Source organism: Oxyura jamaicensis, chromosome 13 (assembly GCF_011077185.1).
Source record: "Oxyura jamaicensis isolate SHBP4307 breed ruddy duck chromosome 13, BPBGC_Ojam_1.0, whole genome shotgun sequence".
In the NCBI taxonomy this organism is placed as follows: domain Eukaryota; kingdom Metazoa; phylum Chordata; class Aves; order Anseriformes; family Anatidae; genus Oxyura; species Oxyura jamaicensis.
Genome location: NC_048905.1, coordinates 6302850 through 6317212, shown reverse-complemented (window position 1 = coordinate 6317212; position 14363 = coordinate 6302850). Strand labels below are relative to the sequence as shown.

The 14363-nt window shown below is 46.6% G+C and overlaps 1 protein-coding gene across 6 annotated transcripts in view; it reads left to right on the top strand.

Moving 5' to 3' along the window:
• Window positions 1-14363, top strand: part of FBXW11 (F-box and WD repeat domain containing 11) — a 73880-nt gene that overhangs the window by 22074 nt on the left and 37443 nt on the right. For 5 of the 6 annotated variants that reach the window (XM_035338397.1, XM_035338395.1, XM_035338394.1 and 2 more), the window contains one exon: window positions 14104-14166. In XM_035338397.1, the coding sequence (XP_035194288.1) occupies window positions 14116-14166 (51 nt within the window). In that variant the 5' untranslated portion in view covers window positions 14104-14115. Of the gene's footprint in view, window positions 1-11975; window positions 12171-14103; window positions 14167-14363 lie in introns of those variants that run through there. The other variant, XM_035338398.1, reaches the window with a different exon arrangement.

The following is a 14363-nucleotide window of genomic DNA, read 5'->3' as shown; positions in this document are numbered from 1 at the left end:
CTGCATCCTTTTGAAAATGTTATTCTTCTAGGCAGCTGTTAAAGGGAGCTGGAATAGCCAGACAACTGCTTTGCTTCGTCTGTTAGGTTCGAAATCATTTACAAATACTTCTTTGACATGTTTTCTGGTATTTTGCCTCAAAACAGTGGGACTGTTACCCTTCCCTTTTGGAAGCAGTCCAACAGGTCCATTAAAAAAGATGAGTATTGAATTCCTTTTTTTTAAAGGAACAGAGCGTTCTCTCCAGTATCTGCAATACTCGTGCCTGTCCCTCCACGTTAACCAGACTGCTTTCTGAGACAGAAAGCTGTACAACGAAGTGCTGCATTTGTAGAAGCGCCTGCAGGTATCGGCGCTGGATGCCTTTTTGTGCAGCGAGGTGGCCTGAGTTGTGACCTCCGTAGGTCTGGTGTAAAAACATTCATTTCTCTCCCCGTTACTCAGCAGCGGTACTGCCCAGCAGAGCTGTTCTTGTGATTGAAACTGGCGGCTCTAAATATTGCTATCAATCTGGATTGTCCTCAGCAGTTCCTCATGTTGTCTATTTTTTTTTTTTCAGTTCTTAGTATCTGTTACAGACGCTGAGGCTGGTCTCGGTTCGGTGTTAGCCTCATGTGCCGCGACTGCAAGGTTTTTGCAATGGGTGGCGTTGCCTTGTGCCCACAGCGGTGCCCGGCCGTGCTGGCGGCCCCGCTGCACCGTGCCCTGGTGTGGCCGGGCTGTTCTGCTGCGGGGTCCCCAAAAGTGGGCCTGGGGCTCTAGGTGTGGTCTCACCAACGGGACAAGTCTGTAAAAGGCAGAGATCAGGGCGGGGGGGGGTTGAGGAGAGGTTTATTATCTGAAGGGAAGCGTTGGGATGAGCGCCTTTCAGTCATTCCTTGTGCATCTGAGCGCTCCAGTTTTACAATTATACTTACTGAGGAAGCCTGCTTTTCCACGGGGTCCCACATCTCCCCTGCCTTGAAACGTCCCTGCCACATGCAGGTTCAGAAGCATTTTCATGGCATAGCAGGCACCTAGTGTGGCACTGGGGCTCAGCCACTTGTGGCCGAGCTCTGCCGGGTGGGTCCCGTTGTGCTCATCCCGCTTGGCAGTGGCGGTGCCTGCAGGCGGAGGTGTGGGCACGTTGGGCTCTCGGAGCTCTGCCGCCTGCCCATCCTCCAGCTCCCTTGTTTGCTTTCCTCTGAGTACATGAGAGGGCTTTTTTTTATTGTTTTCAGCCCTTTTTAGAGCATGCTTGAACAGCAGAGCGAGTCCTTCAGGAGCGCGTGTTGCTTTCTGAACAGCTTTTGGAGTTACTTTACCTATGGCCTGTTAATTGGTGGGCAGTTCTCTCATCTTTGGTTTCTTTTCAGGAGCTGTCAGTGTTCCAAAATCAGTCATCTTAATCCATAATTTTTATGATAGAAAAGCGATAGAGATCAGAAGCAAGCGGTAGTTCTTCGGCTCCCTGTTGTGCTCTCACTAAGCTGCAGTCTGCTGCAGAAGAGACCTGCAAATGTAGGGAAAATCATGTGAGCTTAGAGATCCAGTCCTTATTCGCTTGCTAACGTACCTTCTGCTAGTGTTTCTCTGTTGTGCTGTTTGGAGATCCCTATCTCCTCAGACAGGGAAGGATGTGTCCCTAAGGAGGCAAGCACGTTTCTCCGCCATGGATTCATGCATCGACGCGAGATGCTAGACCTTGCTTCAGCAAATCCCGAGCCACAGCTTATCTCTGCAACAGATAAGCATAATTTCTAGCATAAATTTATGTTCCTCAGCAAAGCTAACACAGTCACGGTAAGCCTGATACGCTTCACAAGGAGTGGGCCAGAGCTGTTATTCCTGATACCTCTTACGTAGCATCTGCAGAAGGACCGCATCCTGGAGCGGAGGGATGGAGTTAGCCCCACCTTCGTGTGCAGGCTTTCTCAGCCTCCTTTGGAAAGGACGTGGGTGTTTTTGCTGTCTGCCCCTGTTACGGTGCAAAGAAATTTGCTAAGTAAACTGCTTTGCTCTTCAACCTGCCTTCTAATAGTGCCGTGCGTAAGCTGGGAGAGAGCAAAATCTTTCTTAAGAAGGGGAAGAGGAAATGCAAGGCAGTCAGTTCCAGGTATCTTTGATGCAGTCCTCTTCCTTGGAGATATTTCCTCTATCGCACTTCAAAGAATTTTCAAGGAAACGGGGCAAAACATGCAAATATTTCTTGCTAAGGTGGCAACTAAATTCATGCAGGAACTTCACAGAATGCTGGCAGACTTCTTGTCAGAGGCGTCACAGGCAGGATCAGATCCCTTGCTTGTGGAGAAGTGAGCAGCAGGCTTGATGCAGTATTAGTAGTGATTTTAGAGGTCTAAGTAGTACAAGTCTTGATGAGGCTGGTCATTGTAAGGACATCCATTCGTTCTTTCAGTGTTAGCAGGCAGGACGTCACCAGGATTCTCTGGGTCTCCTCCATTTTTGTCTGACAAGTTGGTCTGGAGGTCTTCAAGGCTTGGCGCAGGAGAGTTTTCTCATGCGTGGCATGGGTTTTATGACTCTTTGAATCGGTGATAGCATCTAAATAAATCAACGGAGGTGTCAAAGGCAAGGATTTGATGGCTGTCTACAAACCCCATAACAGGACGGAGCAAATCTTACAAAAACCCAGCTGGCAGGTACGGAAGATGTGGTGTAGCGGAGACAGAAGGAACTAAAACCAGAACCTTTTACTACTTTGCATAATATTTCTGTGGCAGAGTACTCGTGTTTGCAAGCCTCCAGTATGAAAAGACACAACTTTGTGGCCCAGAATAGTCTCTTGCTGCTTCGGACAAGGTGATTTTAACAAAAACTTCAGAAGTTTTTGTTGACTCTCTTGCCCTAGAGGAATACTGGTGGTTTTAATCCCACTTTTTCACTAACTTTGTAAGTACTGAACTCTGCTCGATGGCACTGGGCTGGCACTTAGAGATTTTTTACCTGTTGAAGCTGAACGCTTTCCTTTTGAATTCTTAAATGCTTTTAACGTTCTGCAAGTTGACCCATACTTCATGATACAATTATTATGCCAAAATCTGGCTTAATAATTTAGCCAGGAATGGTCTGAACTACACTTATTGAATAAACCTGTTTTTTTTGGCATCTCGTCCACTCTTTTTTTTGGTTTTAATAAACTTCAAAATATTTATTCAAAGAGGAGTTTAAATTTAACATAAGATATATGAAAAGATCTAAGTATTTTAAAAAAAAACAAACAACGAATAACAGTGGGCTTTAGAATTCTCTCCTTATGTGATATTCCGTGGCTTGTAGTTAAATGTCCTGTTTGAAAAATCACTTGAACAGGGGTTTAGGGAAGGTATCTTTAGAATAGTGCACGATTGCAGAACTGGAATGCACGCAGGGACTTGCTTTGGAAAATCACAGCACTTCTGTCTGTCAAGCTTTAGAAGGTATTTGATCTAGAGGATTTATTCAAGACGTAATACAAAAAAATATTTACTATAATCGTACAGTAATCCAAGTACAGTTCTGGACACTGAGGCTCAGTTTCTTAGAGCTAATGTGGTCTGAAAGTCTCGAGCGTATATACAAGTGTGTGTTTGGGGAGAAACAGTGAGGTCTGGGCCAAATGCCTTCAAATTCAGTGTCTCAATAGTAAAAATGCAGGATGCCTGGTGCTCATACGTGCCTGGAGAGACACTTTACATTAACCTGCAGTAGCTATTACATTCTCCATAAGCCATGTTAACCTCAAAGTTACCCTTCAGTGCAGCGAGCTGGAAGCAAAAGCCCTTTCAGATTGCAGACCAGGAGGTGAAATCATAGCTGGCTCTTTGGATGGTGCTCTCTTTTTGCTCAGAAGTAAAAGAAGCATCGAGCAGTTTTGCTACAGAAGTGACATCGAACCCAAATGTCTTCAGCAAGTAAGGAGATGATTGCTGGCCCGCCGCAGCGGTCACAGCTTTGCCTCCCAGGCTTCGTTGCACAACGTGTTGGTTTCGGCTGCGACGCTGCCGCTTCGGTCTGCTGCCCGTTGCAACAGCTCACCTCGCAGTTACGGCGGCACGCAGGGTGTGCTGTAACGTAAAGTGAATCACTGATGTGATGGATTAAAAATAATCCTCCCAAAAGGGGAACCTGAGACGTTGGGCAACTCTTCTCCCCACTCTCAAATCCTTTTCTGTAGGGTGTGTAGTGATAGGCTTTTTCTCTTAATGAACTGTAACTTGCAGTTGCAGGGAGAAGTGGTGCTGGCCTTCAGAGGTCAGGAGCATTACACATCCATTATGTAAATCATGTGAAACCTAAATGAGGCAATTGCGCATTCCTTTTAATACCTAGATAAAATCATCACTTGAATGTAGGGTGTCTGCCTAACCCCAGGCAAGGCTGAGTGGATACTTGCAAAAAAATAATTTGAGTATTCTTTTTTTAATCTCTTTTATTACTTGAAGGCTTCTTTCTTTAGCTGAAGTTAGTCCGCGGCCTGTTCTTAATAGGTTTTCTCAAGGCTTTTGGTTGCTTCTAATACAAGTGATTATAAAAACACATTGAAATGGGGAATAAGCAAAAAGTTGTGTTTCGGACGCTTAGTGATTAGGATTTCATGGATTGATTATTGCTTCATTAGTTGCCAAATCTGAAATTCACTGCCATGCATCTCTGGAGGAAAAAAACAGAGTTTTTATTGAATATTTAATTCTGGTGGCTTCTTTTTCTATATTTTTTTTGTGTGCAAATCTGTTTCCTCCCACCCTTCTGTTCTGCAAAAGACAACTCTCTGAGGGTACTGAGGATGTGCATTCTGTCATTTCATTGTTTCAGGCTCCTCAGTGTTTTTCAGGAAACTAACTTCTACCTTAAAGAAAAATAATTGAAACCTCTTCAAAATGTGGTTGAAGTTCTTCTAATGAGAGTGAATTTGATGCTGTGGACTTGTCGTGGTTTGGAGTTGCTTATTTTTAAATTATTCTTCAGCTCCGTGTGCTTCAGCGTGCAGTGTGTGTCACTCGGCTGGTTTCTGTGAGCTGGAAGCGGGTGTCCACGGCTCGTCTGCCTCCTTCCAGCTTGTTTTCATTGAGGGCTGACGGGTTGCAGAGAACTGCTCCGGATCTTAGGGAAAGAAAAGGTTATGAGCACCAACCAGTGCCTGTGTTCAGTGGTGCTGGGCATGGAAGAAGAACGGATCGGGTTTTTAAGAACGACTTACTGAGCTGCATCTCTTTAACCAACTAAGTTCTTTCTGATGCCCCTTAATGTCCAGTTCTTGGTACCACACCTTAGGCACCTTCGTGCTGGGAGTCGTCTTTGTCTGCTGTCTTGTGTGGTGAGGTAACTAAAATTGGACAGAGCTGCTTTCACATGGAACCAGCAGCAGAAATCCAAGCCTAAATTCCCTCTGGGAATCTAGGAATAACCCTAGAAGTATTTTAACTTTGCACCGGGCAGCCAAGTAATAAATATATTTAATCTTAAGAGAGGCTAATTTATTTTAGAGGAATCTGAAGCCATCTAATGATGCCCCGATTACCAGCTTCATCTGAAATGTGCTCCCGAGGTGCTCCTCATCCTACCACTAATCTGAAAAAACTTTTAATAGGGGTAGTTGTGTTAGGGGCTGGTGTGGTGTGTGCTCTGCCGTGTTCACCCACGAGGGCATTGAGGAGCAGGGTGGCTGGGGCTTGGCCTCCCCTGCCCAGGGATGTCCACGTGGTGCTGATGCGCTCTCAGACCTGGTTTGTAGGGGCTGTGGGCTGGCCCCGAGTTCTGTACTTAGCTACTCGTTTGTGCAGGCTCCTAACCCCTTCTACAGGCTGTGCCGTGGGAATAGAGGAGTGGACCTTGGGGTTTTCTTTGCCTCTGCTCTGGAAGGGAGAAAAGGCGCAGTGGGCTGAAGCCAGTGTTTTCTTGTTGAGTTTCCATTTGTGATGGTTTTGTTGCTGTTTTTAATAGGAAATAACAGCTTTACATAGGGCATAAAAGCTAGGGGACTCTTCTGCAAGTAGTGAGATGGTTTCTCAGATAGTAAATGCTACTTACTGTTTGATTATACAAAAAACAGTAAGTTTGGCTTATCTAATCCTCCTAAATGCCTAACAGACCACAATTATTTTGGGTCAGTTGCGTAGATGCAAGCGGTCTGAATAAATGTGCAGTGTGGGACTAGTGCCCGGGCTGCAGTGGAAGCTCAGAAAATGTGTTGCATTTCTGCGGGAGTTTGAGCAAGTTCCTTTAGAGATGACACGAGGCGAAGTTCCCCTCGAGTCCTCATCGTGTGGAAGGAAAACTGACCTGGTGCTGCAGTGGGATTCAAAGTGCAGTGGGCTCTAGTTCTAGAGCTTAGTGGTGGTCTGTGGGGAAAAATGAATCGGATGAGCCATGAGCTGTTAGGGCAAAGCCAGTCATAGTGTTCTAGCTGAGAGCTTGAGATGACTTCAAAAAGAAAAAAGGGGAAAAAAAGAGAAAAGAAGTGTCTTGCCCCTAGCATGTGTACCTTTGTACAGCTAGTTAGTCATAGCTGTATTTCTCATGTTTCTGAAGTGAGCGTTTCACTGTTAAAATGAGTGTGCGCAGTTGGAATGAATTTCTTTTGGAGTACTCGTAGTCTAGAGCTGCATAGGTTAAGCCAGCCATCGTTGGGACTCGAGTAGGAATGGCAGCAGTGCTGATGATAAGCCCGGTGACTGCTTTGAGGCACTATTCATGGCAACGAGGTCTCTGCCCAGGGCAGGCGTGTGGCTCGCTGCTGTCCCGCACACACCGTGCCTGCCAAAGGGCCGTCCGGTCACAGGCATTGACCCCGGCAGCTGAAACACACGGGGCACTTGAATCTGAACGTCTGATTAAACCCAAACCTCAGCCGGGCTGGCAGTCCCACTGGTTAGAAAATAAAGCCCATTTCCAGCCAAAGGGCAAGCACACAGCGAGGTGAAGCTGCTGAGGTGAGGGGAACACGTGGAAGGCTCCATGCGGCCTGCCCTCGTGCCTCACTGCCAGCAGCTGGCTTCATCGCTGCCTCGGCCCTGCAGCTCCCGGCTGGAGCTAGGCGAGCCTCAGCATAGTCCCCAGGCGTTGCCTGTCTGGATGTCAAACCATTTTGTACGCTGATTCTGTGTGAAACTGCTCCATCCTGCTCTGAAGGCAGGTAGAGAGGAAGCGATCGGTATTTATACGTGGTGAGGGCTCACCACCTTTGCTGGCAGAGAAGGGCTCGCACGCCGGCGAGTTTTGCGGCCTTTGTGGCCGGGCACTCAGCGTGGTGAGGGCTGCCTGATCCCATCACTGAGGTACCCAGTTCCCTGCTCCATGGCCCCGTAAGTCCTGCACGTTGGGGCGGGATGGGTGCGGGCAGGTTTTGGTCGCTGACTCCTGACACCCAGAAAACGAAAAGCGTAGGGTGTGTTAGGAACACGTGCACAAGGAGTGGTTCAGGCACAGCCCCGCGGTCCCTGCTGAGGTAAGCCCTCCACTAAGAAGTACGAAGCTATTTCATATTTAAATAAAAAAAGCTGGGGATGGACAACTCAAATTGTCTGCCAGATCAAAAGCATCCTCCCTGTCTAATTTTAGAACTTCCACCTGCTGCTGCAAACAGCGCGTGTCTCTCGGGAATGCAGGAATTAGGGCTTTTCTTGTAACATCCATTCCCTGAGTGAAAATGCACGCACCCTGGGGAACAGCTGGTCATTTGAACAAGAGGAGCAGTTTTCTTCTTGTTACAACCTAAACGGACTGCTAATTCAGTCAGTAGTCCACGTTTTTATATTAACCGTTACGAAAACCTGTATTATGCTCTTCCTGAAGTCTTTAAAGGCAGCGGAGCGGTTTGCCTTTACAGTTCTTCAGCGGTTGTGCCTTATGGGTTGAGGTGCGAGTTGCCAAATGAGCAGCTCTGTGGGACAGTTCCAGGCCCCACTGCCTGCCCATGGAAAGGACACGGCATCCCCAGGAATTTGGGTATCGCCCCAGAGCCCTTGTTTAGTGTTTTGTGGGGTTGGATCCAAACAGTTATCCTGAGCTTCTGCTTGTTTCATTGGAATTCAGTTTTAAAAACAAATGATGTAGCTTAGTCCTCGGTGGGCACAGCCCACGTTGACTTCTGAGATTAACTTCATGTTAGGCCAGAGGTGCTAAATATTAAGTTACGTATTTTCTGACGATGAGCAGATTAATTTTGCAGAGAGGGAAGGCAAAAAGGCTGATGCTTTAGAAATAGAGTTAAGTAGTGGTGCCAATTGCCAGTCATCAGAGCATTCATGATCAAACGGGATAACCTGTTAGACACGTGTAGGGTTTAATACCTGTTTCTCTCCTTTCAAGCCTGCAAAATAACTGTTCTAGAGCATTTGAATGAATAACAACTTGAGATTTTCTGAGCAGAGACAGGAGCAGGCGATTGCTGGGCGCTGGGGGCTCTTCCAAACCAGGGCAGCGCTTCCAAAACCTGAGGCCCCCGTGAGGTGTGAACGTGGCTGTGTAAAAGCATCAGGTATCTGTTACAAATGTCATTCCTGCAACCTGTGGTCAAGCTAGTGTTTGTTTTTAGATGGTTATCCAGTTTGTGTTTGAAGTACCTCTGGTACCGAATCTTCCTGCACGCTTTCTGGTGGTTAGTCAGAGGCTAAGTAAAACTGGTGCTTTATTTTCAGTCCGAGAGTTTTCTGCTAATTTTGCCTTCAGCTGTTAGATCTTGGTAGACTCTCTTAGTATTTCAAGTATATTTTTGGTTGGACTTCTAGCAATAACTACACTAAAATAAACCTGGCAACTGGGAGAGCAGCTAGCTAGGTAAGAGCTGAAGGGTACTGAGCTCGATTTCTGCGGATACCCAATGCTTATGTAAACGGCTTAATTTAAGCTGAAACAAGCAATTGTTAATGCAGATGCCGAATATCGATACGACCATAATCAGCAGAATTAACTTTCAGTTCAGTCAAAACCCTTCAAGTTGAACTCCACGAACCTTAGAGCTTTGTCTTCGAAGTGTTTTATAGTGATGGTGGCCAGTGGATTAAGAGTTTTCTCTGCCATGAGATACTTTCAGAAACTTTATTTGGGAAATTATTTGGACGAGGGCTCCATTTTCAACTCTTTTTCTTAAGGGACTATTTTCATAAAGGTATGGCTTGATTATCTCACTAAATTAAAAGTAATATTTATATTTATAATTTATTTATTTATAATTTATATTTATATCCTGTTACAGACTTAGCAGAGAAACGTGGTATGGAACCACTCATCGAGGTTAAGCCTGTAGCTGGGGTATGTTGGTGCTGGTGCCCTCTCCTCTTTGAACCTAGCATCTTTGTTGCCCCTAACATTTTATGCTTGCTTTGTGGATACAGGAATCTTCTTTCATCCTTTCTCCCTGTATAGCCCATGGCTGTGTTTGCAGGGAATTTTTTGAGGTTATGAGTCCTTGCAGTTGTTAGGATAAGCACGTTCTTTCCATGGCCGCCTATTTCTGACCTGCAATTTGGAACCACCATAGCATTTGTGCATTTCTCTGCAGAAGAGTATCTGCAGATTTGCAGGGATGTGATAAAGAGATTTTGTCCTTGATACTGGTTCACATTTTGTGTGGTTTAGATGAGCGGTTCCCCGGCTCCGTTTAGTGTTCGTGCTACAGGATGTTTTACTGAGAGTCTCTCAGTAGTTAAAAGAAGAAAAAATGTTCCTATCCCTGATCAAGTATCAAGATGTTGTTAATAACCGCTGTTCAACAGGTTCCTGGATTAGGAAATAGTGACCATGACCTCCCAAGGAGGGACTTGCGTGCATTTAAAGCACTTTAGACCATTTGGGGATTTCTGGCTATATTAAAAGCAAGTAGCCACGAGAGGCACATACTCATCGTGTTCAGATGGTAAAGATGGTTCCCTGGTTTTCTGCCTAATCCCCTCCCCAGCATGGTCCAGTTGTCACATCGGACAGTGATTCCTCTCCTCCTCTGAGAGATGTGTAATTAGTACCTTTGGCAGTGCAGCCCTGCTGCTGGCAGAGCTGGTTTCAGCAGGCAGCCTGAGCCTACAGACGCCAGCTGAACCTCCTGGGCTTCCAGATACCCAAGTATGTACCTCTTACGTTTCTTCAGCTTCTGTAAAGTCAACTCTAGGCATGATTTGCTAAGGGAAATCAGAGCCTGTTTAGCTGGAGCTGTTTTGATCAGCTTTGTTCTTCTTGTGATTTTAACTGCTGGTTCCTGATTATCTGTTCCAGTGAGTGGTAACCTGGTAAAAAATAATAATAATAATGAGATTTTTAAAGACTTAGCTTAGACTTGAGCTCAGATTACAAATGCTGGAGTAACCCGGGGGGTGGGGAATGAAACCTCTTGCAGTCTCTCTATCACTTTCCATTTCCTTTTGGCTGAAAACATAACACTTGAAGGTGGCTTTTCCTTTTTCAGTGTAGCCCGGCTACTGTCTTGTTTGTCCAAAGCTGTAAGTCCATCCTTCAGTAGGCAAGATTTTCTTTGTTGAAGAGTCTTAGCAGTGTTAGCTGCCTTGCTAGGTACTACTCCGGCTAATTGTGTCTTGTCCCAGTTCCCAGGATTACTGCCATCACTTCTGTAATTGCTCTGTCGATACTAGAACTAAAACTGGGTTAAAGAGCAAAGCTGCCCCGTGCTGCTGTTCGGAGTCAGTTAAGTGTCTGAAGGCACTCCCATCTCCAGGAGCGTGGTGCGAACGGAAGCTCCAGCTGCCTGTAGCTAACACAAGTCTGGCAGAAATCTGGGCACGCAGCGCAGGCCGGTCAAATTTCTGCAGGAGAACACGCAAGATGCGGCTTTTTTCCTGTATTTCATGGGTGAGAGCTCCTTGCAGGCTGCGTGCCGTTCGTCTACAGCACCCTTCGGTGCTTGTGCACCTAGCGTCATGCAGCCATACGTCTGCGGAACTGGCAGCCTGGAAAGGCGACAGGGTTTGAGTTGCTGACAGGTATTTCAGAATCTCAACTGGCACTGGTTTAGGAAGTTTTATAATATATGATTGTTTTTATTTTGGAAGCTTGGTGGAATCAGTCCTCCTGGGAAACGAGCTTTGTGTGACTGCTGCTCCTCGATCCCTCTTTCTCCCCATGCAACTTGTGAACCTGCATCTCACGGGTGGAAATCCCAAGGATGTGAGGTGTTTGTGGAGCAGAAAGGCTAAAGGAAGGTCGAAGTTCTTGCAGGGCTGGAGGAAGACCATAGGCTGCACGTCTTCAGGAAGCGGGCTTTTAAAATGCTGCAGCTTGCAGAGTAATTTCTAAACTTGCCTTCCATTGCTGGCTTTCCTGTTGGTGAAAATGGAGACGGGCTGCTCTTGGTGTACCTTTGTTCAGCTGAGTGTAACCATGGGGCAGGGGCAACGTGTCTGTGCTGAGACCCACTGTTAGCGCGTTGCTGCTGCTGCCTTTCCTGGTAGGGCATGGAGAGCGCTTATTCCAGGCTGACTAATTAAGGAATGACAGCTGGCTTGAAATATCATTCTACTTTTGCAAGAGCTATGAGTAACTGAACAAGAATTTCTGGGGAAGAAAAATGAACTTACAAGCAGGATTAATTGACAATATTTAGAAGCTGAGCTTCCATTGTGAGAAGCTCTTACGGCCGTGGGGACCTGCCCGTTTGTCCGAGCCTGCGAGCACAGGGCAGCCCTGGGGTGGGAGCTCACTGTTTGCTCGGGTCTCGATGCTGTGGAGCAGCAGGGAGGGAAATGGGGTGCAGTCAGCATTAAAGCTGCCTCACAGCCACTCAGGAAGGCTGTGGAGGCGGCCGGCATGGTCGCTGCGTGGCGAGGGGTAAAGAGCAAGGCACGGGTAGAGAGCAGGGAGCAGTGTGATGAGAGCTGGGCTTGTCGATGCCTGCCTCCCTCTTGCCTCATAGCTGGAGGCCTTCCCAGGCGAGGCCCGGTGATGCCGGCTGTTAGGGATTTTGAAATTCTTCTTCTGACAAGTGCTGGGGATGTACAAGGCAGATTAGAGTTGTCTGATTGCTTCTTCCAGGCAACAGGACAGCATCCACGTGGTCATCTCTTATTCTTATTATAAGCTCTGCTCTAGCTTTGTTGTGTGCTCCCAGAAGGGAAGGCATCGCATTGAGGACGCTCTTCTCAGGCTCCATCCCACAAGAAGTTAAGTGATCTCTGAGATGTTTCCCCGTGGAGAAGCGGAAGAACACAACAGCAGTATCTCACTGTGACCTACCAAAGGAAAGATAGGTTGATGTAATGTGGGATTTCTGCTGAATGCACAGCCCCAAGCCGTGTATGTTAATGGGAAGCGTTAAGGGTTGATACTCTCAATGAGATTTCCTGTTCTTAGCTGCTAGGTAGCGTTAGCTCATAGGATCAGTGCTGAAGTTGATAAAAATACGCCGTAGAAGGAGCTGCGATGTTCCTTGCTCGTTGAAGCACATACTAATTGAAAGCATTGTTAACAACGTACAGGAACTTCCACGTAGCGTTTCAACACCTTCAATTTTAAACGAAGGAAAGCATCCAGCCTAATTCCCTGCGGTCAGGTTTGCTTCCCAGCATAGGTTCGCTGGGGAGGCGCGCTGGGTCCTCAGCTGTGCTCCCTCCTGGCACGTCAGCGGTGGCGCTGGGCCCTGGGAGCAGTGGGCATGGTGCTCTGGAGGCCATCGTTTTGAAAACATGCAAAGCGTGGCTCGCTTCTCCAGCATTAGTGCTGTGTACACGTCCAGAGGCAACCAAACGCCTGCATCTGTGGAGTGACCCAAGTACCTGTGCTGCCTTTGGCCAGCGTTGGGTTCCCTACCGGCCGTCCCCAGACGCGTATTTGGCACCGCTGTGTGTGTCGGAGCCAGCTGGGCCACAGTTTTCCCATCACCCAAGGGACACAGTTCCCATAATGAGACCTTGTCTGTGTGACGCCTGCTTTTCGTTTTCGTATCTCACTGCGAGGCAGAGAAGGGCTCAAGGCAAACCTCAGAAACCGTAGTCAAGCGGTGGAGCAAGGCTTGTCCCAGGAATAATACTGCTAATTCTTTCCAAGTTTGCTGATTTTGGCGCATTCCTAATAAGAGAAAGAGGAGGAGATGAAGTGACAAATATTTTTCGGATGTGACACAGTGCTGCGAATTGGGAATGTAGTTGTTAAGGAGCCGATCCATTGTCGGGGATGAGGAGAGAATCTCGTTATCAGAGAGAAGGAGATGTGAGATTTATTTCATTGCGTGTTTTACTTGCTGTGTTGTTCCTGTTTCTGCTGGGACAGCTGATAAAGGGAGAAGGAGGACTGCAAAAAAAAAAATGCAGGCAATGTTTTATGACATGGGGGTTTTCACGATAGCCACCTGCCGGTTAGCTGGTGTCCTGGATTTGTGACTGGTGGGGAGCTGGGCGAGCAGCAATCGCCCAGGTGGGGGGGGACGGGGTGCAAGAAGTGGCAGTTGTGTCGACAGCAGAAGTGAGCAGGTGGTAAGAATAAAATACAAGATCTTGCAAAAGTGAAGAGATGCCTAAAAGAAATGCTTGTGTATGAATGTTCCTGGAAATGGTTGCCTCCGTTCTGGAGCAGAAGGGAAGACAAGGAGGGTGAGGAGGAGCGGTGGGGACGTCGGGGAGTGCGGCAGTTAAGTGGGGTGAAGGAGGATGGTGGCTGCTGGGGTCCCAGGGCTGCCTCCAGGCTGCAGATGTGCTCTGTAAGCCATCTTTCCCCGTGCAGTGAGCTAGGTCTGGAAAGAATTCATGGTCTGTTGCATGTAAGCAGCATATAGCGATTTTTTTTTTATTATTATTTTCAGCTCGATGTATGCAATTTTTGCTTTGGCAGAAAATGCTAGTCGATTGCTTTGACATGTTTAATTACTTTGGCCTGAGTAGGATGCAAGTGAATTTATTTCCCACTGAGAAAAGTGTTGAAAGGCTGCATGAAAACCTGTCAGAGGAAATTCAAGAGGGGTTGGGGAATTTTCTTGACAGTAAATGAATTTGATAAATGTGTCAGTTAAATGGGGATTTTTTTTACAATGAGCAGGTTTTGTGGCTAGGAATCTTTGATAATTCCGTTCACTGGGAAAATGAATGTTACCTGTTCAATTGATTTGATTTTTTTTGTGGTGCTTGTACAGCGAGGAATTGCTGTGGTACGAAAACCAGAAAATTAAAATAGTAATTCCATTTTTTCTAGAACACGTCAGTAATGGAGGATCAGAATGAAGATGAGTCTCCAAAGAAAAATACCCTATGGCAGGTACGTCTGACTCGTGCATAGGAGGAGAGTTGGCATGTTTTTCCATGTTCCTGCTTTTGAGAAATTTCCAAATGCTTGTCTGCAGATGCATAATCATCCTTATATGTAGTTGACTCTATCATCCTAAAATTAGCTCAGTATTCAAGCGAAGGATGACACCAATGAATAATACTTCAGAAATGACTAGATCTTCTTAG